We start from the raw sequence: 22,857 nt of genomic DNA, 5'->3' as shown, positions 1-22,857 counted from the left end.
AAAATAATGAGAATAGGCCCTGCATGTAGAAGAGATATGGATTCATATCAAATGACTTATTGACCAACAATAATAATCATTGTCAATAGTATAATGTTGCACAAGTAGTAGGACTGAGTTATTAAGTAGAGTAAAGTGGGGCTGGATCCATCCACTGAAGTTTATGTACTGGCTGAGGTGGAGATGAGTGTGTTCCCACTCTTTCTAATGTGAAACACAGATACTGTCTGGATTCTGGGCTGACATCCTGAAGATGAACGCTACTGCCCAACAAGTGCACTAAACCATCAATGAGAGCCCTACAGGAGATTAGCCCTTAAATTGTAGACGATGTCCACTTTCAGATAATGTTCAGGCATATGGGTGATATTCGTCACTGTCTGTGCGTGCAAGCGTACATTTTTTTGTTTGTTTTTTGTGGTGTGTGTGTGTGTGTGTGTGTGTATCTGCATGCATTCAGTTGCCGGCGCTAGTGTCTCTGTCTCCGATGAACCAGCGCATGTGGAAGCAGAGGGCGAGGAAGCCGGTCCCCAGCAGGTCACCCAGAGCAGTCAGGTAGGGGATGGAGAAGTTGTCGGGGTCCATGCTTCGGCCCCACATCCAGTGGACCATCCAGTCGGCCAGGTAGAGAAGGATTATCACCTGGAGGGAGACCAAGCAGAGGCAAAGCTTGATAACCTGCATTTTCAAAGTCTCTGAATGCAGTTTGGAGCTTTACTAAAGGTCAGAGATCACGTAATCTTTCTGCAATATTTCCACATAAACTCATCAAACTGAAGAAAGCTGAATGGAGTGTATGGCAGTACCTCGAACCAGAAGTACGGAAATTTTGCCGGAATTTACATATTCATAATGTAGCTAATATCACTGCTTTATTGTTTGTTTACATGTGCACACAAGCAATGCTGAAAAACGAAACACATAATAAATACAAACAGCAGACTAGTTGCAACAATATACTTGCATGTATTTGGGAAAATGAAGAACTATTTCCCGATCTGAAAGAGAAACAGTGACTTGATCCTAAAGACCTACAATAACTGGGTCCTGGGTTTAATTCCTATTTAATTCCTGAGTACCTGTAGTAGTGCAGCAGCCAGGTAGAAGGTAATGAAGATGGGTGTCAGGGTGGTGTGCCCACCCCTCAGGGAGTTAATGGTGTAGAGGAAGACGAGGTGACCTGGAGCGACCAGGAGGAAGAGCACACGGGCTGAACGAGAGTTCACAGCTGGAAGAGAGGAAGGATCTAATTTTAAAACGGTCAAAAAATAAATTAAAAAAAAATCTCTTTTAGGACTGATGCTGGAATCAAAACTCAAAATGTAGGACGAGGGGTGGACCACTCCCAGATCCTGATGACAAGCTGTGATGGAAAGGTCTGTTTTAGGAGACAAAACCAGGAGAGGAACAGTGGAACATTCCACCGCTGCCTGTCGACTTACAGGAGCTGAAGAAGGAGGTGCAGGGTGTGGGGCACTTCCTGGGGGTGGGGTTGGGATCCCCCATGGGTAGACCGTTCATGTGCAGATACGTGGAGATTCGACTGGCCTGAACTGCAACCAGGTTACCTCCCACACCTGATACACACACACACACACACACACAAGGTGGAAACAGAACAAAACTAGCTGAGTATGAGGATAGAAGGTTTTTCTGTGCCACCTTCATTTTTAAAGGACAGTCACTTTGCATGTATGTTTGCTCACGCTGGACCCATCTGTCTCTTATTAACCGGGGGAGGTGGTGACATCAGCAGCTTTAACTACACACTTTACTGCTAGAACAGATGTTTCTGGATGTGTTCACTCTATTTACCACTGTCTGTTTGTCTGTTCTTTTACTCATCGGCCATTGTTATCTACAGCTCTTTCTCTCTCTTTTTCTTATTGCATCTTATTCTCTGCTGCTATGGCGACCCTCAAAACAAGTTTCATTTCTTAGGTTTTATGACTCCTCACCGTTGATGACCGGTGTGAAGACAGCCATGCCAGCAAAGTTTGGGTTGGTGACAGTCTTGTCGAGGATCAGACCACCAACACTAAAAGACAGACGAGAGGGATTGACTGAAATCTTTTTCACTGCATGACCTGTCATCATCACACAGAAAAAGAAGATCCATCACACAGTTAAGAATCTGGGACATCTGGATGTCAGTGCTGATCAGTGCTGGGATGTAACTCAGTACATTTACTCAACTACTGAGGATTTCCACATTATGCAGCTACACCACACATCTCAGAGGCAAATGCAGTATTTTTTTCTCCACTACATTTGTCTGACAGCTTTAGATGTCCTTCCTGTCCAGATAAACCACGAATCTCCAAAAGTGGTGATTTTGAATGTTATACGTCAATACCTAAAGGACTTTTTGTTGGTAATACACACCTTTACTTACTGAGGTTCAGAATGCAGAATCTTTACTTGTAATGGAGTATTCTTTTCTTACTTTCATTTTCTTTAGTTTCAGTATATGATTTCAAAGTAGAAAAAAATAATTTTACATAAATACATGTAAACAACTAAAAAACTGTCTTTTCTTTTAATTCTAATTGTGACATTTTGAAAATGGAGACAAGACATTAGCTTAAGTGAGTGCAGTGTAATGGCTGTGAGAAAGTGAAAACTATACCTCCAGCATGTACAGTATGTGTATTCTGCAGTTAAATAGCATGAACTGGTCCCTGTGTGCTCTACCTGCTGATGGCCATGGCGATGATGACTGGCTCCCAGCCAGAGTACAGGAGTTCTCTGGTGGACGGGATCTTCCTGGCTATCAGCACCCATAGGGGGCACAATGCCACAAACACTGCACACACCAGCGGGTTGGCATAGTCATTGTACTCTGTACAGGAAGAAGAGAAAGTCGATTCACACACCAGGCACATGCTGATGTTACAAATGTTATATAAAGGTTTTACTAAGAAATCTATGGATAATTTCAGGTTTGTGATGATTGGATGGGTCTGTTTTTGCAATGTTATACCTTTGATAATGTTATTGAAAACATATGTTATATTACCTGAAAAGTGTGTTTGCTGAGAATAATCACAAGCACAAAGTGAAAACGGGGGCGTCGCCCACCGCAGTATGAAGTGTGGAATGAGCCAATTTAAGGATTATTATTGCAAAGCAAAACAGCTGATTTCCTGCCAAATCCAATAAGGTTTAATCTCAGAGCAAAAGTGTCATTTGTGTACAGAAAAAGTATTACTGTACTACCGATTGCTCTAAATTTCTATTTAAATACGATTCCTAAACACTGCTTATAGTAACTGTTGCTACAATTGTCATGAAAATCACATTTGATTTAAATTAAAGTCACTTCAAAGAAAGAACAAAGTCCGAGTTTTTTCTGTAAGATGGCATGATTTCATTATGTTTATGTCAAATATTAAAGCACCAGGTACAACTTATTCAATCCTGACAATAATAAAAGAGAAAGTGAGTTTGACATGTAACTGATAAATACAACAGAACAGAGAGGAATAAATACGGAGGTCATGATGACTATATTCAGACTGACAGTAAGTCCCTGGCGTTGTCTCTAGGAGGCAGTGTAACTACTAAATTGAGACTACAGGACACAACCACCACAAACACAACATTTAAAGTAGACAGACCACTTACGCACACAAGACCCAGACACCGGCTGTGTTTTTCCATGTTTGAGCCAAAACAACCCAAACAGGCTCAATATAGTAGCTGTCTGTGGCATTTAAAGTGAGTAAGACTGTCAAGACTCTCAGCTGAAGGAAGGAATTATGGGATTACTCCACACTCTGGTCAGGACGGTTACATTGCTCCTGCGTGTGTCAGAGTCTGTCTGTCTGTCTGTGGGGACCAGGGCTCTGTCAGTGGTGAACACAGTGACAGAGCTGACAATAGAGCCAAATAGCTGTGGAGTTTCTCACTCTAAAAAACACAGTGAGGTTAGGTGTGGGCGGCTTTCATCCTTATTTACCGCGCACAGTCAGAGTCACATCTCACACATTTCTACACATGCTGCTGCTCCCTCTTATGATAACATCTTCAAAGGTAATACAGGCTTTTGAAGCTCTATCCCAAATGTAGCTACTGTGATGACGCCATCGCTGAAATATTGGTTCTGTAGAAATGATTCTGTCTCATTAGTGGCTTGATTGTTCATCCATGAAGACCAAAGACACGACGGAAATTGGGATGTCTGACACAGATGTGAGCATCAAGAAGCACCATTAACTGAGCATTACATTAAATATTAAAGATATCACATTTATTCTGTGAGATGTGTGTGTGTGTGTGTGTGTGTGTGTGTGTTACCTAGCTCCTTGTACAGTCCTGTTGAGACGCCCGCCAGCAGGGACAGCGTGATCAGGTCTCCCAAGCTAGCGGCAATGGGCGTGGCCACGTTGTCAGGGTTGATGCCGACTTTCCTGGACGCGATGATCACACCAATCATGATGAGCCCTGTGGGGTTTTAGAGACGTCACAACATGGAAGCCATCGGAACCTGCGGTCTCACACAGTGACCCGTGTTTATGTAATATTGTGTGTACTAATAATGATCTGATGAACGATCTGTCATTGGGGTTCTGCGGTCTTGTGTGTGGGGTCTGGGGGTCAAGTGGGAGAAGCAACAACACAGAGTGCAACATGTTGACTTTAAGGGTGTAGCCTTGTCCAGGACAATGAACAGAGATTCTTCTGTTTTCCATCGTGACAGCTGAAGCTGGCAAAAACAAAACCTGAGGGTTGTGTTAAAAACATAAAGTGAGAAGAGCCAAAGCAATAAAGAGCTGCTGATGGAGAGTCTGAGAGCTTTATGGCATGGCAAGGATGGTTTGGAATACATCCTCTCTCACAGAAAGGGGAAATAGGGAGAACCTATGGTTTAGGATATTTGTTCAGCTAATGAAAGGCATTAAAAAAACACAATAATGGTGAATCTATGACATCTTTTGTCATCTGATTTCCAGCTGAAATTTTGCAAGAACAATCTTTAGCTTTCTCTTCCTGCTGTGAGGTTAACATTTGTGGTTTTGAGTGAATTGTTCATGAAATTTGGTTCAGGGACATTTATGCTTCAGGATCAATTGTAACAACTTTGGTGAGCCCTTAACTTTTCATCAAGAAACATCATGAGAACGAATATGACATTAACCCCATCAGCCTCAGCTCTACTTTGTGTTTTGTGCCAATAAGTATGCTAACATGCTAAACTATGATGGCGAATGTAGTAAACATTACCTGCTAAACATCAATATGTTAGTTTTGTCATTGGGGACATGTTAGCAAGCTGATGTTAGCATTTATCTCAAAGCACCACTGGGCCTACATACAGCCTGACAGTGCAGCTAGCATAGCTGTACACTCAATCCTTTTTTTTTTTACTCAAAATGAACACTGAAAGTTGTACAGGAAGTCAAATGTAACCCAGGCACTGTGAGGATCCCTCATATCCTGCATGCTGGTCATACCTAGCAGCAGAGAGGCGATGAAGGCGGTCGCCACACTGGAGGCACACAGCAGCACCGCGTGGCCCAGCCTGAAGTGTCCCTCTGGGATCCAGCCGAAGATCACAGCAGCTATAGAGGCCAGGAACCCTACCACTGTGGCCTGGACCTGACGACACACACACACACACACACACACACATGCACACATTTCAATGGTTCACGTGGGCATCGATTACAGTTAACGTGTAGCATAAAGTCCAATGTGTGTGAGACATCGTTACATGGGAGCAGCTTTCAGTCTGAACGCTGTCAAAGCTTACGTGGCATTCAAACAAATAATGTCAGAGTGCAGCAATCGATCCAACTAGCAAAATAAGTCAAACTTTAATCTCCAATTGAACTCTCTTGATGGAGAACCACTGTGACCCAGTGTGAGTGCACAATGACCTGTGCAGGAAGTTGTGTCAGCACCCGGCTGGCAACGGTTTTAAAGTGTTCCAGGAACTATGGACTCAAATATTACATAAGAACAAGCACAATTCAAATAGCAGACTCTCAGGAGAGGTGACTGACTCACTGACGAACAAATAGTTCATTTTAGGAAATGACATAAGAGAGGATCTGTACATATTTAATATATCCATATCCATGGTCCTTCCTGTCCCACCTGGGTTTTGCCTCAGGTCACGTTATTTCCAGACTGTGCTTGACTGGCATCTCTGTCACTCTCCAAACAGTTTAGTTCCACTTTTTAGGGTGGATCAACTTGTACTAATTCTGAATGTGCGGCGAGAAACACACTGTGCGGGGGGTGTGTAGGGGCTTTAATTATGTGCCTTCATTCACACTGTGTGTCACGTGACTCCTGTCATACAGTACACAAGTGTTATTGGTGTGCCCAGTAATGATCAGCTGCTGTGTTTACTGTACACACAGTGGACTTACGAAACCAGAATGTTCCCAGGTTTGTCAGTAATTTGATTCCTGGAATGTCATGTAAATCACAAACTGGATTTCCTTTCTGTTCTTTGAAGTGTAATCAGGTTTTTAATGGGTGACCGAATGAAAAGAAATTAAAATTTAAAAAAAGAAAGAAATTAAAAGCAATAGAAATATGTCTACTCTCTGCAGCGTCAATCAAGATTCAGAATAAAAAAAAAGGGGGTTGCAGGGGAGAAATCTGATTACTGACTAACTGCATGTAAACCGAGTTTCAGAGCAATCTGACCATTGAACTGAAGGGCACATAAACTCGTAATCTGATTTCTTGCCTTAAACCTGATTTCTCCCCGTAACCGTGTTTGTTAAGTGGATGTAAGCCTGGTCAGCGATGCTCAATGACGCTGGAATCCACTTCATTGTCCGCTACAGATGTGTTTCATTTACCTGGATGAGGGCCAAGTTCCCCATGATCATCTTCCACATGTCCTTGGCTGTGTCCATCTGACCAATATTAGCCTGAAAGAAAGACAAGAGGTCAACCCATTATCATCTGTGTGTGTTTCTGTGTGTGTGGGTGCACAGCACATGTACATGCTGTTGCCTATTGGTCCCATCAGAACAATCAGATGTCAGTTCTCCTGACAAAGACACTCTGATCTGATCCCCCACCCTGCGGCCGACTCCACTTATCTCATCTCCCCTCTTTTACACAGACACACACACACACACACACACACACACACACACACACACACACACACATTTCACACACACTGATGGTCTCAAGTGTCAAGTGGCTGTGGCTACAGTGGGCCACTGTGTGTCCAGAGCAATGATCCTAATGCTCGTCCACAGTGAGAGGACACAAACAGAGGATCTCCTCTTCTTCCTTCTCCTCTAACATTTATATATGCAGAGGGAAAGGAAACATCTGGACACATCAAAACACATATTAGTCTGTGTGTGAGAGTATATATCTGCTTCATGTTTGGCTTTAATAAAGCAGTGGAAGAAGCGATGCAAATGTGTGTATGAGTTGACATGTCTGAATATGTAAGCATTTGCAGCTATGGGGTTTGAATGTTAAAGTTTATTAAATGTAAAATGTTTTTAAAAACGCTGGTGAAGAGTTGTTGGAGAGAGTGAGTATTGGATTTAAATTGGTCAGGCAGCTTGAAACACGTCTGCAAAGAAATGCTTATGCTGTTGTGTTATGCAATGAGTTAGCTTGGATTAATTAATGCACTTTTTGTGAACTTTGCTTAAAATGCTGAGTTTTGTACATATTAAACTTTGTGTAAATCCTCTTAACTGTACTCATTAGCAGTTTCATATTTTGAGTATTTCATTCCTTTTTTTATCCACTATCAGAAACACAAATAATACAAAAACATTAAAAGGATTAGAGACATTCATTAGGGCAAAACATAAAAGCTAAGCCATGCTGTTATGGTGAGTGAAAAAAGCACAATCGATGCTGGAAGAGATTTGAAATGCTGAAACAGTCTGGGAATTGACTATTTTATAACCCTGGTTCCAAAGAAGTTGGGAATCTGCACAAAACATTAACAAAAACAGAATGCAATCATTTGCAGATGAACTGGGTTGAACCTGTTTACCTGAGGGATGTTCCATACAGGTGTTTCTTTCTGTCTTTTGTTGCTGCATCAAATTCAGAATAAGTACCTATTTACAAAAATCAATGACGTTTGCGGTTAGCAAGTTATCACATTCTGTTTATTTCTGTTTTACACAGCATCTCAACTGTTTTGGAATAGGTGTTTTCCACAAAAGATAAATTTATGTTAAAAGTATTTAAATCTAGAAAAAGCTCCAAAGGTTATAAAACTGATTAATGCTGAAAAGCCATACAGAGATGGTCTTGATGACTGGATGTTCCTATTAGTTTTTTCTCTCCCTCTCAAATTTCTCACAATCCTGCACCATCCTCATTTGACGAATATATCTGGCTGCATGACAGGAAAAACTCGCAAGCCTGACTGACATGATGATTATGTGTGTGGGACCGTGCGTCATTGTAACTTGTATCAGACAGATTACAGCCGTGCAAACATACTCCTCATCTGTCAGCACCATGTGAACCTGTGCATGGATGCCTCCTGACAGCCCTGCTGTCATTCAGAGGGGGCAGACTGCCACAAATACTGCTAAGAAGGTTTAAGGCAGAAAGATAAGAGAACGCCAAACATCTGTTCAGAGCACTGGGAGCAAGACAGCCTCACAATGAACTCCACATGCAAAGACACTCATATTGTTGCTTGAAGATGAACCTTTATCTGGAAGCAGTTTCACACAATTAGAACAACAATATGCAAACTGATTCAGTGCACAGACGAAGCTCAGGAATTCGCAGAAGCATCGCCTGGTGTTATGTGATGATGTGCAATGGTGATGCCAAGTCCACAGCTTGGGGTGTGTGCGTGTGTGTGTGTGGGTGTGTGTGTGTGTGTGTGTGTGTGTGTGTGTGGGCGGCTGGATTAGTGACGTTTTGGATCATCACAGAGATGTAGCCAGGTGAACACTGTGAAAGTGAATCATGGGTGACATATCGTGCATGAGAGGCTGTAATACCCTGCTTTTCAAAAGCTCTGTTACGTTTTTCTGTTGAAGAATAATACCATTCAATTTTCAACTTGTGAAGGGGAAAATCTATTGTTTACAAGGTTGGAACCTGAACATACGTGAATGGAGTGTATGTTGAAACATCTAACACACATCAAATGAGGATAAAGTGGGCTTTTTGTACTGTTTGTAATCTCTGATTATACCGCAGCCAATTTTGCATTTTTTTTGCAATTTGGAAACAGTCGCAAAGCAGGTGCTGCCAAGTTCCTGTAATCCCCAAAATATCATTATCCAAATACGTACAATCAATTAGGCTCAATAAAATGAGAAGGGATGAGGCAGAGCTGAGAAAACAACTGCTTAGTCAGATAAACAATTATGAGAAAGTACAAAGGCAAGCCTCATTTCAGTGAAATTGTCAGTCAGAGGCTAAAAAGACCAAAAGAAAAAAAATCCAAAAGGAAACATGGTCATGTGAATTGAAAAATCCTACAGCCAGCCAGTACCAAGGATTACTTTTTTTCAGTAATAAGCGCATTAGGAAACTTACAGTGGTCTTAATCTGCTCATAATTAGCGGCAGCGTGGAAAGAAACGTGGTCCCGCTGGGGCCAGCCAGCAGAGAGCTAACAGTAATGTCTCAGGACACGCACCAGACTCTGGCCTACTTTGTGATGATGGATGTAAGAATCCTTTTATGCTCAACTGAAAGCGATGCACATTGACAAATGTGAAAAAAAATGTGAAAAAAAATATTCCTGTTGAAACATCATCGTATCAGCCAATAAGACAAAGCTGTGTCAAACAGTCCCATGTAAAATGAACTTGTATCATGAGCTGTATGTATGTTGCATACTGTGACTTCTTTCTTTCTGAAAAGAGCCACACACGATTTCAGGTCTAACATCTTGGCCAAGAACGATGACAATTTGTTAAATGAGTGTTGAAACACTGGTGAAACATTGTCGAATCAACTTCCCACTCTAACACTGATTCACCACCAAACCTTCACTATGAATGAATATGGAAAGAACATGGAAAGTTAAACATAACACCGACCACAAAATCAACAGTGTGTCTCATCAAATATTCAGCTTCTCCAAAAATACTGTCACTATTGTTCTGCTTTATCGACAGCCAAGACCAAGGTGTTTATGTTGAAAAGCAAGCTGAAAATTCGAGCTTCCTGTATGACCATAATGTGCACCTGAAGCAGGTCACATTGTGTTTTGGCTGACACGCATTTTCTGTCTTGCAAACTTCATTTAAGATTAAATTTTTGACTAAATGGTTTGCTGTAGTTACTACTCGCCATGACCAAATAAAATAGTGTTGGTCTTAATTACTCTACTAACTCAATGGATTAGTGTGCTGCAGAATTTTTGAAAGACACAATTGGGAAAACGTGAATGTACAATATGTGATCTCGGCGCTAATTTGGAGGGTTCATTTCAACTTTTCTCCACTTTGTGTGCACTCAAGGGATTATCAACCAAGCTGGTTTATTCATTAAAAAATGGCTTTTGCAAATGAACTTGAATGGCGTGTTTGAGGACTTGAAAACTGTCTTTTTAGAATCGATTATTCTTGTGTGATTAAGTTGAGCTCTCCTTGCTGGGTGGGTCGGTGCTAGCTATGCTAATCAGCTTCGTCACGTTTCCCACATTCCAGTGGAAAGAATGTGAGGATTGGTGCGCTTAAGAGCAATGCTGAGCTAATTCTCTACGCCTTCAAAACTGTAGTTTGCTGCTAACCTCTGGCAATGCTGCTAGGTCATTGACCCCTTAGACTTTACAATGGACAATGTTAGCTCAGACATCGGCATTATGGCCAAGAGCTCAGTGGAGCTATAAGCTACAAAAAATAGATTACCATCAAATGCTAGCTGTGTAAACCCCGTAGCCAGACTTAAACAGTTCTAACTGTCTAAAATGTGAATATGGACAGATAGCAGGGTAGCTTACAATAATTATGCACCATTACCGTTACAGATTTTTTTATCCTACAAGAAACAACTGAAGTGTATGTGAAGCCTGCTCTTCTTGTTAACAGAGGTGCACAGCTGCTATGACCTTCAACTAGCTTCTCACCAGAGTATAGTGGAAGAATGAAATGGTTTCTGGCTTCAAGACAAAGCACAGTACAATTCCCAGTGGTTACTATTATCATTTGAAATTTTGATCATCATTAGTACTGTGTTTGATTACTGCACTTTGAAAAACTCACTGTAAATACTTTCCAGCATCAACCAAAGTTAGCAGCGGTCTCCCAGATGCAGGTGCAGCATGCAACATGGGTTTGGTTTACATCAGTGAAATCATGGCAGGATGCCATTTTTCAGCCTTCTCAGAGTCTGAAGTGTGGTCGTATTTGGCTTTTATGAGTGCTGATAGAAGACAGTCAACCTGTTTGCAGGAGGGTGGGCAGCACTTCGAATCACAGGTCACACAGATGACACTTCGAGTCATCTGTGTGACCACCACCCACAAGTGTACTTTACAGTGAATGCAAAAAAAAAAGATTAACTTTTAACGATAATACGTTAAACATAGCTGGAACTTCTTCCATCATGCAGTCACTTATAATTTGGGATGATTGATGGAACCGTAAAGGGACAGTATCAATAGCCTATCTAAGCTCTGTTAGCATGAAATACACATTTATGAGATCAGAATTGTTCTCATTTCTGCTTTCTGCTTGTCTTTCCCTGCATAGCTCATCATCCTACTGCACTTTGGCCATCACGCAAAGGTCAGCCTTCTCTTTGTTACTAACAGCCTAATTTATCCCATTACACAAAAATGGCATGTTTGTCCCTCTGTACAGCCCAGATTAATTAGTATAAACAAACAAAAAATTTGGACATATGCTTTTGGTTCAGCTATAAACAGCGCACCAACTTGTGTGTCTATTCAGCGAACAGGCTGGTTAGTGAAAATGTTAGAGAACAAAGGCTGGAACAGGAATGCTGCTATCAGTTTGTCTGAACCCCAGGTCACATTTGGCAATATGACCTCTGACTCCAAGAAAACACAGCTTTAATGGGTCTGAGAGGGGTTGCCAGGCAATGAGATAGATTGGTTAAATAGGGAAATGCTTTACGCAACCATCGTCGACTGAAACAGACTTTTCCAGGCTGACATAAGACAGTTGTGTTGTGTTATACAATGAACCCAGAAAATTTCTACACATTCTTTACAGATAGGATGATTTTTGTTTTTATAGAATAATGGAACAGAATGCAACCTACAGCACTTCTGGTAAGACATACTGTAAATCTGATACTTTACACACAAATTTCTTACCGCTGTGGACAGTCTGGAGGCCAGCGTCATCTCCAGGTTGCCTTTGAGCCCCAGCAGTGCTGGAACCAGGATGAACACCTCGGACACCTCCATAAACACCGTCCAGTGCTGCAACGACCACCATGTAATATCAGTAACATAACATCAACATAATGGACACACTGCCATACTGACACAGGACATCAGAATTACATAGACACACAATGTCACCAACGTAGATAGACTTTATCCTTAGGTGAGAGCAGAATGTCTCTGTGACCTTGTTCTTTAATACTGATGGAGTGGTGAAACCAGACCCATGTGACGGACCAGATAGTCTGTCTGTTCAGTCCTTTACACTCTGTATCATATCAGCTCTCTGCTATCCTTTACAAGAACAAGGTCACTGGGACTTCATGCTGAAATGATTTATCACCTTCCTCTTTTGGCCTCCGATCTTGAATCCCTTTCCCTTATGACTCCCCCTTTCACCTTTACTCACCATTCTTCATCTTCTACAGCTGAAACACAATAAGACTGGGCTGCCTCATATCTCACTGTCATGAAAATGGTACATTACAAAGTAGCAGTTGGGGCAGACACATGATAATAATGTCAGTACTTAAGCAAAAGCTAAGAATTCTGTCAATACACATGAATGATTCACAAAAAAGATAAGATTCTGTATCTTCACAATTACATAAATTTATACTGCATGGCATTCCAAAATCAAATCAGATCATCTTCCTGTAGAACAAACCTTTCATGTAAATAATAAGTTCATTTCATCTACTGTTTAGAGTTGTATGGAGTTTCTAGCCTGGTACCAGACCTCTGAATCTTGCTGCCTTGCTACACCCATGAAAAATGGACAAAAGCATGGATGAGACCGATGGAGCTGCATATTTAGTTGTGAGTCAGTTTAAAGAAACAACTCAAAATTTTGCGTATTTCGCAGATTGCTGTGAGAAATGCTGACTGGCACTAGCCACTGTTAGTGCAGCTCCTGTGTCGACTGAACATCAACTGGATGCCCCCTCTCCAAAACCGAAATTAGCTAACATGAACACAATGTTGGACTGAATGACTGAATTGGCAAGATGGTACCATTGATGTTCCAAGGTGGAAATAAAAAAGTATTACATACTTTATTGGTAAATCAATCAAAGCCTCAGAGTGCTTCAGCGACAATCATCATCCCACCTTACATCCTTGCTGCTCAGCTCCTACCTTTGCATAAAAAAGCTATTTTTTGCTGTAAACATTACCCGCAGAACCACATACAGAGTGTGAAATAAAGTCAGCCAGGAGTTGGACCAGCTACATTTAAAGTCCCCCTCCATTCAAAACTGTGTTTTTCTTATTGATCAAACAGCTGAATGTTTGAGCTTCACTGTGCAGGACGATGTATGAGCAGAGTTTGACGCTAAAAATGTTTGCAAATTCATTAACTGAAAATCTGGTTTCAAGGGACTGGCCTAAGAGCATAATTAGTGACATCACAAATAGTTTGGGAGCCAATCCTAGTCCAATAGTACTTACAGAAGTATGATTTGGAAATTTGCAGCCTTCAATGCACATACACTGAGAACTGACTTTTCAGTAGGAGATATCTGGTGTCAAACCATTAAAATTTAGAAATGAAAATAAAAATTACATAATCATAGATTCTGGAATTTAAAATGAGAGGGTAGCAGAAGTCATTTTAAGGACCCAAATTGAGCTTTTTTGGGGGGGGGAAACGTATCAGACACAAATTATTATTCAAAGTAGATTATTTTATATACATCTTAAAACACATCCACAGAGGATCTTTAAAGGACGACATGGGCAGGTGATGGGATTGCTTGAGACAATCACAAATCATGTTTAGCATGTGCAAGAGGACATGTCTGGTCAGCTATGCGTCCAGATCCTAGGAGATGGCCTGTAATGAAATTTATAGTCTGTGTTATTAGACCTGACCCTCGATAACCTCCTCCTTGGCTGCCAGCCAGCCCTTGAGAGGTGGGTTGCCTGTGAGTCCCTGGGCTTGTCACTGTGGTGAAGTGCCTTTCTCCGCTGTGCCTCCATTAGAGTTCGTGTAGTGATAGCACGTTTGTGGTCTACTGTGGCCAGAAACAGAGCTATTGCTGAGGCTGAGGCCTTCGATCTATCTCCAGTAAAAGTGCTTATCTTTGGAGCCGGCCTCAAAGGCCCCCTGCACTTAAGAGTCCAGTCTGCCCAGAGCTGAATCAATATTCACCGAGGCTGACGCAGAAAAGAAAAGAGGAAAGTAGAAAATTGACATGGGGAGGAAAATAGAGGAGTAGCTGACGTTGAAGCGACGCACAAACAATGATGGCCAACATTTCTCACACTAACAAGCTTGCATTTTTGTTTCCCTGTGTTGCTCCCATGGTGCATCCAGATGTACAGACTGATAAGGGGTGTTGCCTACAGTTCAGTTGATGTTGTATCAGTAGGTGTGGCACTAAAATGAACCGGTGTGGGTTAAACTCCTTCTGTCTATCCCCTTGCTGTCATCAAGCCAAGCTGAGCTCCATTCCAACAGCCAGCCCCTTAGCTTGGCTCACTGCCTTCTGCCAACCCAGCAGCCTTGTGAGCACCTCTGTGAGCACTCCTCTCTTCTTTCACAGCCGCATGTTTTCAAGCTTTCTCCCTCTCTCTCTACTTCTGTCTCATTCCCCTATCTCCCTCTTTGCCTCCCCTGTGGTGATATATGTTGTTGTCTCCATGGAACACTGGCTGTGAGCCAAACAAGCCCTCCCTCCTCATGGCCACCTCCTCGGTTCTAGGAACTCTACTGGACAACCCCAGCACCTCTGTGTACAGACCTATAGGAGCTCTGGTATGCAAGCCCCACGAGGGTCGGGTTGCCCAGTTGAGTAACATGGCCCCATTTTATTTGTGATCACTGTACTTGCTGTACAGAGTGGGAAGCTGAACCTGATGGCATTCAATCTCAACGCAACTCCGACAGCGTCACAAAAACTACATCAGGTGGTGTTCGTTTAATTTTCACATGGACAGTAGAGTTTGAGTCCGGCCTAATGTGCAAACATGTGACATGGACGAAAAATGAATACAGCTGTGATTAAAATGATTTTGGATACTGGAGTTAAACATGAACAATGAACATCAGCCAAGAGCTAAAATTTCCTCATGCCAAAAATGCTTAAGACTTGTTAGCAAAGTTGTCCTCAAAAGCATGAAAGCCCCCACACATGTACAAAAAAGCATGATCAGGCTTTAAGCTAAGTCCCAAGAACGCCTGAGATGTGGAGTGTTGGTGTCCACGGACAAGATGAAGGTGGATAAAGCCTGAACTATCTGACCTGAGGGAGTACAAATAAGCAACCTGGGACAAGGATTCCTGAGAATCATGGACAGAGTGAAAGATTAACCAGGGTTTGGGGCACAACAAAAGCATTCTAATCCTTTCGATCTCTATCTCTCAGATCCTTACCACGTAAATGTGGGATATTGTCAGGTGTTAATAGCTGTGAGCTGATATGTTGTTAATGATTCTCAGGACGCAACATCCTCAGCTGATGGCAATGACTGACCAATATGAAGAGAAGGTCTAAAACAAGCATTTGGTCAGTGCAATAACAAGTGCAAATAGTTGAAGTTTTCTTGAAGCTTACAAAATGGCATTTGGTTTGGCCTTTAGAGCATATGTCTTCTTTTTTAATGTGATTATTTGGGGAAATTCCCTGAACGGGCGTAATATAAGTGATGCATACATTTGAACATCAACTCATCCAATGAACGGAGCCGGGGTTAGAAGCCAGTAGGTGGAACAAAGATTCAGTTTCGCAGTGGTAAGTGGATGTGGTTGGAACAAAATGGTGTCTCGTGGGCAGCGAGACCTTGGCTGGTGTTAAACCACTGTGTTGACTATGACTTCCTGTTTACTGGTGCCTGTATTTTTAGACTGTTTGTTTTTCAGGCTGAAGCTGTGCCCCACTTCTTTGCTTTATTTTGCTGTATAAGTCTAAAGACACCACAGTGCAAGACAGACGGCTAGACACTGAGGCAGACATACACACAGATAATAATGGCAATTCACTGCAATAACAAGTTGGTTTCTTTTCTTCCTTTCTTTTTTTTGGTATCCTTTGTTTGTAGTTTGACTGTGCAGAGGAAGGTACCATAAGCTTTAGAATATAAAACTGTGTTGTGTAACCAGTGGTGGAAGACACATTCAGATCCTTTACTTGATCAATAGTACCAATACAGCAATGTAAAAATACTCCATTACAAGTAAAAGTGAAAAATCCCACTTAAGTAAAAGTACAGAAGTATTAGTGGCAAAATGTAGTTATTGGTTAGGCCCCTCTGAGTGATATAGAATTATATGGCATCAGATTATTAACACTGAAGCATCAACGTGTAGGCAGCATGTAACTGTTGTTGCTGCTGGAGTTGTTTTATATACAGTCTTACATACAGTCATACATACAGGGCCACCAGATGAATCTGAGGATTCAGGAGATAATTACTGGGAGAGGAAAGAAGAAAAAATCTAAGTTCTGATACACAAAGCTCTTTTTTTTCCTCTCTCTCTCTCTGATCAAAAGGAGTATTTGGTGGAGCTGTTAACAACAACTCAACCCTGACTACACACCAAACCACTGGTTCAGTCTTTAATAGTGTGTTGTGTTTTAACAGCTTGTTATATCATCCATTATGTAAAATCTTCATCTTAGAAGTAACTACTAACTAAAGCTGCCAAATAAATATAGTGAAGTAGAAATGAAAGACTGTCGATTGGAAATATAAATGATCAGAAAATGAAAATACTTAGGTAAAGTACCTGAAATTGTTTTTTCAGTGCAGTACTTGAATGACTGTGCTTGGTTACTTTCCACCACTACTTGTGACAAATAGCAAATCACCTATTTGGCCTTTGACACTGGCATTCGCAGGAAAACTAGCACGACATGACCTTTACAAACCATGTGTAATCTTCAGTCCAAATGAGCAGGTCACCATCAGAGTTCTGAGTTTCTGGCCCTGGCTGTGAGAGACTGACAGTTTTAGGTCATTCTGCTGCCAAGTCACTAAGCAAAACTATGCAGACGTCTCACTCCTCTATACCAGCCTGGACAGTCTTTTCTGGGCCAACCTCGAGTGGGAACGAGGCCATAAGCTCCGTCTGTCTGTGTGTTATACATAGTCAAAGGAAGCAATGTTGAAGAGGTTACATTTCAAAGTAGCCTTATAGAGAGTGATGCAAAAAGCCAGGTCAACTACTTAACTCAGGCCAGGCAGACACGTCAGCTAAAGGCTCTAGTATGTTCCAGTTTTCAAGCTTACTTTTAGCAGAGAACTGTTGCAGTCTGACCAAACCAGAGAGAGAGAGACAGCAAGAGCGAGAGAGAGAGTGAGAGAGAGTTAGACAATTACCTTCCAGGACAGGAGGGATTAGCTGAGTTAGCATTTCACGGTGTCATGGAGGGGGATTTAGGCAGTGAGACAACCTGCTAGGTGCTCAGCCGAACTCAATGGAACAGTCATTAAAGACTGACCGTCAAGCCTCGCCTCTCACTGCACTGCAAGTGTTTCTTCAAGGTTTGCCCACAGGCACAGGAAAGCATGGCTGCCTAGAAGGGAAAGATAGGACCCTATACCTTCTGTGTCCCCTCTTTCCCAGCCTCACCTCTAAAAGAGTGGTGCACTGAGTGTTTTGGAAACTGGAGAAACCGCAGCAGCATGGTGCCTAAGTTGAGGCAGCATGAAAACTTTTTGACCTCAAACTTCTGCATTCCTGGTTTAGTGAGGATACCTAACCTCATGGTAATGGAGGCTTTGACACCGCATTGTGTTTTCTTTTCACTCTGACTCGAGTCTGACTGAAGTGTGCTGCCATTTCAGGTGCTCAAAGAAAGTACACTTATTCTCCGGCCTCTTCCCCTCCTCCCTGTGCTGAGTTCCTGGGGTCCACCATGTTGGCATCAGTATGCTTGTACACAATGTGCCGGGACTGGTCTCCTGGCAGCCTGACACCTCCAGTTTTATCTGCATCACAAGCTGACTTTAAAGAAATATTTGACCTGTCAGCATGACTTTGGCCTGCATTTCTACACCGCACATGCACTCTTGGATATATTCAGAGCGAGACAGCAACAACAGTGATTCAACAGGAAAAGAAGGAAGGAGAGTAATCAGAAATTGAGTTATATCTTTTCTTGGAGTGAGAGTTGATCCAGCAGCTCTCTGGATACACACTGTACCAAAATAAACTCTTTATTCTTGTCTCTATTGTTTAAGTATGCCAGATTTCAGATACAAGGCTCTGTGACAGGCCATGAGAAGGCACAGAGTTTACCAGGATGTCTCAGCCCTGGGGCCAGGCAGGCAGGCCTGAGGAGTAAAAGGTTATGTAAATACCCCCATGGAGTGTCACGGCAGTCCCATCCGCCCACCCTCAAAAGGCATGCCATCCGATAGGGCAGCAGCACTGTGACAGGCACATGCCAAAGATAACTGAGCTCGCTAAACCAGTTCATTCAAATGCTCCACAGGCTAGCCCATCCCACAGTGTGACTCAGTGCACATGGTCTGCCCGGAGTACCAGCTCTGGTCAGAGACACAACTGTGAAACATTTAATGAACTTTAGTGGGTGTTTAAATAAGATGCAACTCCTATTTCACAGGTAACTGGATTGTAAGAAAAGGGAATAAAGTGGAGTCTGAATGAGTGCCGCTGCACATCTGAATCCAGGTAATACTGTTCTACAAATAAAGATGAAACTATATTGGTCCAAATTTGTTTTGTTCCCTGTCTTCCAAACTAACTAAAACATTTAAATCTACATCAATGTTTTTATATGTGTTCTTTAGGCTTGTACAAGATCAGAACCACATTTGGTTTAACTGCACTCAACCAGCTTCTAATAAGAATCATGCACAATCAAGTTTTCATAAATACATGTACAGTATAGAATATGTGGGATTGCTCACCTGGACAATGTCCAGCACCATTCCCGCTGCCACTGTCCCGAACCCGGCCAGCAGGAAGGGGAAGACCACCTGCAGGCCAATGGAGAAGGAGGTCTCCTTGAGGGGCGCTGGCGGTTCTGGGCTCTGGTCGGTGCTGGTGTCGTCGCTCTCGTTGCTCTGGCTTGCGTTCTCCAGGAGAGCGTCCTCCTCCCGCTGACCTTTGGCGTTGGCCCGGCAGTCCATCGCCACTACAATCTCTGACCTCTCCTCATCCTCCCCAGTCTCACCAGCCCTCTCCGTGAAAGATGTGACCTCTGTGAGCTCAAACTCGCCCCCGGTCCCTGGGCTCACCTCCTCAGGGCCCTTAGTGAGGATCACCGGGTGGACGGAGCAGTTAGAGTTGAGGAAGGCCGGGGTCGGGGGGCCTCCCTCTTTCTTCGTCTCATTAGCCCCAGAGGACATGTCGATGTCGGGGAGTTTATCTTGTTCTTTCGACCAAAGTACCATGCGGAAGCCTTTGGAAGACAGCGGGCTTGACAAGAAAAGGTCAGGTTGCCTTGGCCAAACAGTTTTGGGGAATTCAGAATGGAATTGACCACCTGATCTGGTTTTGAACCTGATCGGTCCAATTGATTTATCCCATTAAAGAGGCTTACAGGGAGTGGGTGTCGGTATTAAAGACCAGGAGAAAACTGCTCTGTAGGAAAAAACCTGCAGCAAGGCACATGCAGCCGTGCGTCTGCAGAGCCCGTGTTCCTGTCGGTGCTTCGGGAGCAGAACCAGTATGTTCTCCATTCACTGCAAGGTGATCAGGATAGGCCGGCAAAAAAAGAAGAAAGCATACTGGATTTAAACAGATGAGGATGGAAAACAAGAGGCTTGGGGAATCACTATAGAAATCCCCTGCAGTCACTTGTAAACAGTCCTTTAAAGTTCATAAGCCAAAGGAAAAATCGAGTCAGAGGTCTGAAGCAGTCAGATTGCAGCACAGACTGTTCATGCTCTTCCTCCACTGTTCATGTGAGACTGGTTGGTGTACCGGGTTGGAAATGTCTCACCTTACACCAAGTGGCTGCTGGCAGGTTTTCAAGGAAGATATTTAAAGGTCTGCAGTATGAGGATTCAATTACCGGCTGCAGAAAAGCGCCTCGAACCAGAGTGGACAGTCACCTGGAAAACCAACACACTCATTGATTAGTCAGTCATAAATGCAAACATTTCAGGGTTATTTGTAACTATAGACTAAGTCTATTTCCTGACAATGAAATTCTGATTCTAGTATACGCACACACACGCACGCGTGCGCACAGACAGAAAGAAACAACAAGAAAACGACAAAATGAGTCACTACTCCTTCATCTCTAATTGTCTAGAAGACAGAAACATTTAAGAGGTGAGAAGTATGGTTGTGTTCAAGCTCTCATCTTTGGAAAAATACTTGATTTTCTCTATGATGTATTATTAATATGAGCCATTTTCATTTCCCTTATCACAAAACGACAATCCTGATGTGTGCATTTTACAACAAACAAAAAACATTTCAGTTTTACAGGAATGTTATGTGAAATTCTTATAAAAGGACAGAAATAATACATCACCACAATTAAATAATATAACTGCTGTAATCTTGAAAACAAATATTCAGTGGATGATAAAAACTCCTCCCTCCCTTGTAATAGATTATTAAAGCATTTAATGCCAGAAAAAAACATTTCACTCTGTACTGACATGACAGAAGTGAGGAGAGACAAACAGGGTGTTTAAAAGCAGTTTATCCAGCGCCTAATTTCCTCCCGGCAGCTATAAATATTCTACCATTACCAGAGGTGCTGCGTACATCCTCTGGAAACGGACTGTCAAATTACCGTCAGTGCAACCCCAATGCAAAGACATTGATTCCTGTCACACCTTTCAAAGTAAACACCGCCGCCCTATCAGGAACATAGCATGACCCTGCACTGTCTTCAGTCTGAGCACAATTTCACTCTTAGAGTAAACACAGTAATCATAATTTGAGGAAACTGTAATAGAGAATTTATTCGAAAATTATAACACTGAGAAAAAAGCCTATCATTTAAAAGCTCATTATATTTGAGAGTCCCATTTTCAATCACAACGTGAATTAAGCAGCGGAATGTTAAATGAAGGAATGGCACAAGGGGGAGGGGTGGGCAGTCTGGCATGGGAATTTCCTTTAATCTTAAGACCAAACAGTCTTTTAAAATAGAAGACCTGTGAATCTTTCATTCACATAGTGATGAAGGACACAATTACTGTCAAATTTTGAGGGTTTGTTTACAGATTGTAACAAATCTGGATGATCTCCAGTGAAGGGTCTCTGATCACTGATACAAGGTCAAATGTAAACTCAATTTAGGCAGAGTAAGGTAAGCACCCGACGCACCTTACCAAGCTGTAGGCCTGCATGTGCCCAAAAGTTATAAATTATTCAACAATTAAACACTTTTATTTTGAAGGCCACTCTACTTGCTTCCAGTCTTACTGTTGCAGACTTGACGCAGCTTTCCTCCGCCGGCATGTTGCGACATCCGCACACAGACTTTGGCTTTCCCCGCTGTAACAATCCTCTGTTTAGTAGTCAGGACCAATACCACCCGAACCCAACATGGCAAAGGCGTAAATTAGTGCTCCCCTGGTCAGAGCTGAATAGACTAGCCCTCCTTTTCTATTCTGATGCTCATTTAAAGAAGGGCAGGGGGCTTTCTGTTCCAACACCGGGCTGGAGCCCATGTCACTGCCACTATCACCACGAGTATTTAACTCATGAAAGTGAATGCAAAGCCACAACAGTTTTCCATTCTGTATTATCACCGTAGAAAAACACCCAGAGCAAGAAGCTGAGGTTTTGCCGTGTCAGTCGCCAAGTGACACATTCCGTTAGATAAAGGCATTACGTGACGCTCACAGCTCACAGCGGCTAAAATGTCCAGCAGGTAGTCAGACAAAAAGCTCCTCGGTTACCTTTCAGTGTCAGCGCGCCAGAGAGAAGAAGACCAGCCGGAGTGATGATCCGTTCCGGCGCAGGGACCCGTGTGGCTGGCTGGATGTATCCTCCACCTCTTGGTAACGCGCTCAGGCTGAGGCGTGGACGCCGGTGCGCACGCCTTATGTAGGCTACGGTGCCGGCTCTGCACAGCTGCCTTAATGGTTAATGGTGGTTAATGGTTAAACCCTCCCTCCCGCGCGGTTAAGGCTGTGTCCCAGTCTCTCCCGACCCCGTCACATTGCACCCGTCCAGTTGCCCCCGCCGCCCGGCTGCTTCGATGCGCATCTATAATACACCCGTCCGGTGCAAGGGGCCAGGAAGCCACAAGGCGGGCCCTCCCTCCACACTCTGAGCTAACGATACAGACCCCCCCCCCTCCCCTCCACTGAGCACAAGCACGTCCCGTCCCTTCGCCCCCGTGTGTGTGGAAATTTGTGCCCGTGCGGTGCCAGTCTCCTCCACAAGCCTACTAATTTACTACCAGGGGGCTGAAATAGAAGTTTTAATTTAACAATAGGCCCAGATTCCTGAATGAATGTGTACACACGCATGTCACGACAGTGTAACTGAGCCGGGAGGATTTTAGTCACTCATCCACCAACATGGAGAACAGATAAATGCAAATGTTACATAAGTCAAAGTTCTGAAAGCAG

At 42.9% G+C, this 22,857-nt stretch overlaps 1 protein-coding gene across 1 annotated transcript; it reads right to left on the bottom strand.

The window, feature by feature from the left end:
* Window positions 1–434: 434 nt before the first annotated feature.
* slc41a1 (solute carrier family 41 member 1) lies at window positions 435–22,493 on the bottom strand. The gene is made up of 12 exons (XM_076751073.1): window positions 22,180–22,493; window positions 20,256–20,367; window positions 19,219–19,995; window positions 12,268–12,375; window positions 6,822–6,893; window positions 5,457–5,601; window positions 4,300–4,446; window positions 2,695–2,842; window positions 1,959–2,038; window positions 1,443–1,577; window positions 1,080–1,228; window positions 435–642 (listed from the first exon to the last, which is right to left on the bottom strand). Exons 3-12 carry the CDS (start codon window positions 19,702–19,704, stop codon window positions 457–459), a joined length of 1,656 nt encoding a protein of 551 aa, XP_076607188.1. The 5' UTR covers window positions 19,705–19,995; window positions 20,256–20,367; window positions 22,180–22,493; the 3' UTR covers window positions 435–456.
* Window positions 22,494–22,857: the final 364 nt, after the last annotated feature.

This window comes from Chaetodon auriga, chromosome 2, assembly GCF_051107435.1.
Source record: "Chaetodon auriga isolate fChaAug3 chromosome 2, fChaAug3.hap1, whole genome shotgun sequence".
Taxonomy (NCBI): domain Eukaryota; kingdom Metazoa; phylum Chordata; class Actinopteri; order Chaetodontiformes; family Chaetodontidae; genus Chaetodon; species Chaetodon auriga.
Note: the sequence above shows the minus strand (reverse complement) of the source record. Positions and strands in the feature narration are given on the sequence as shown.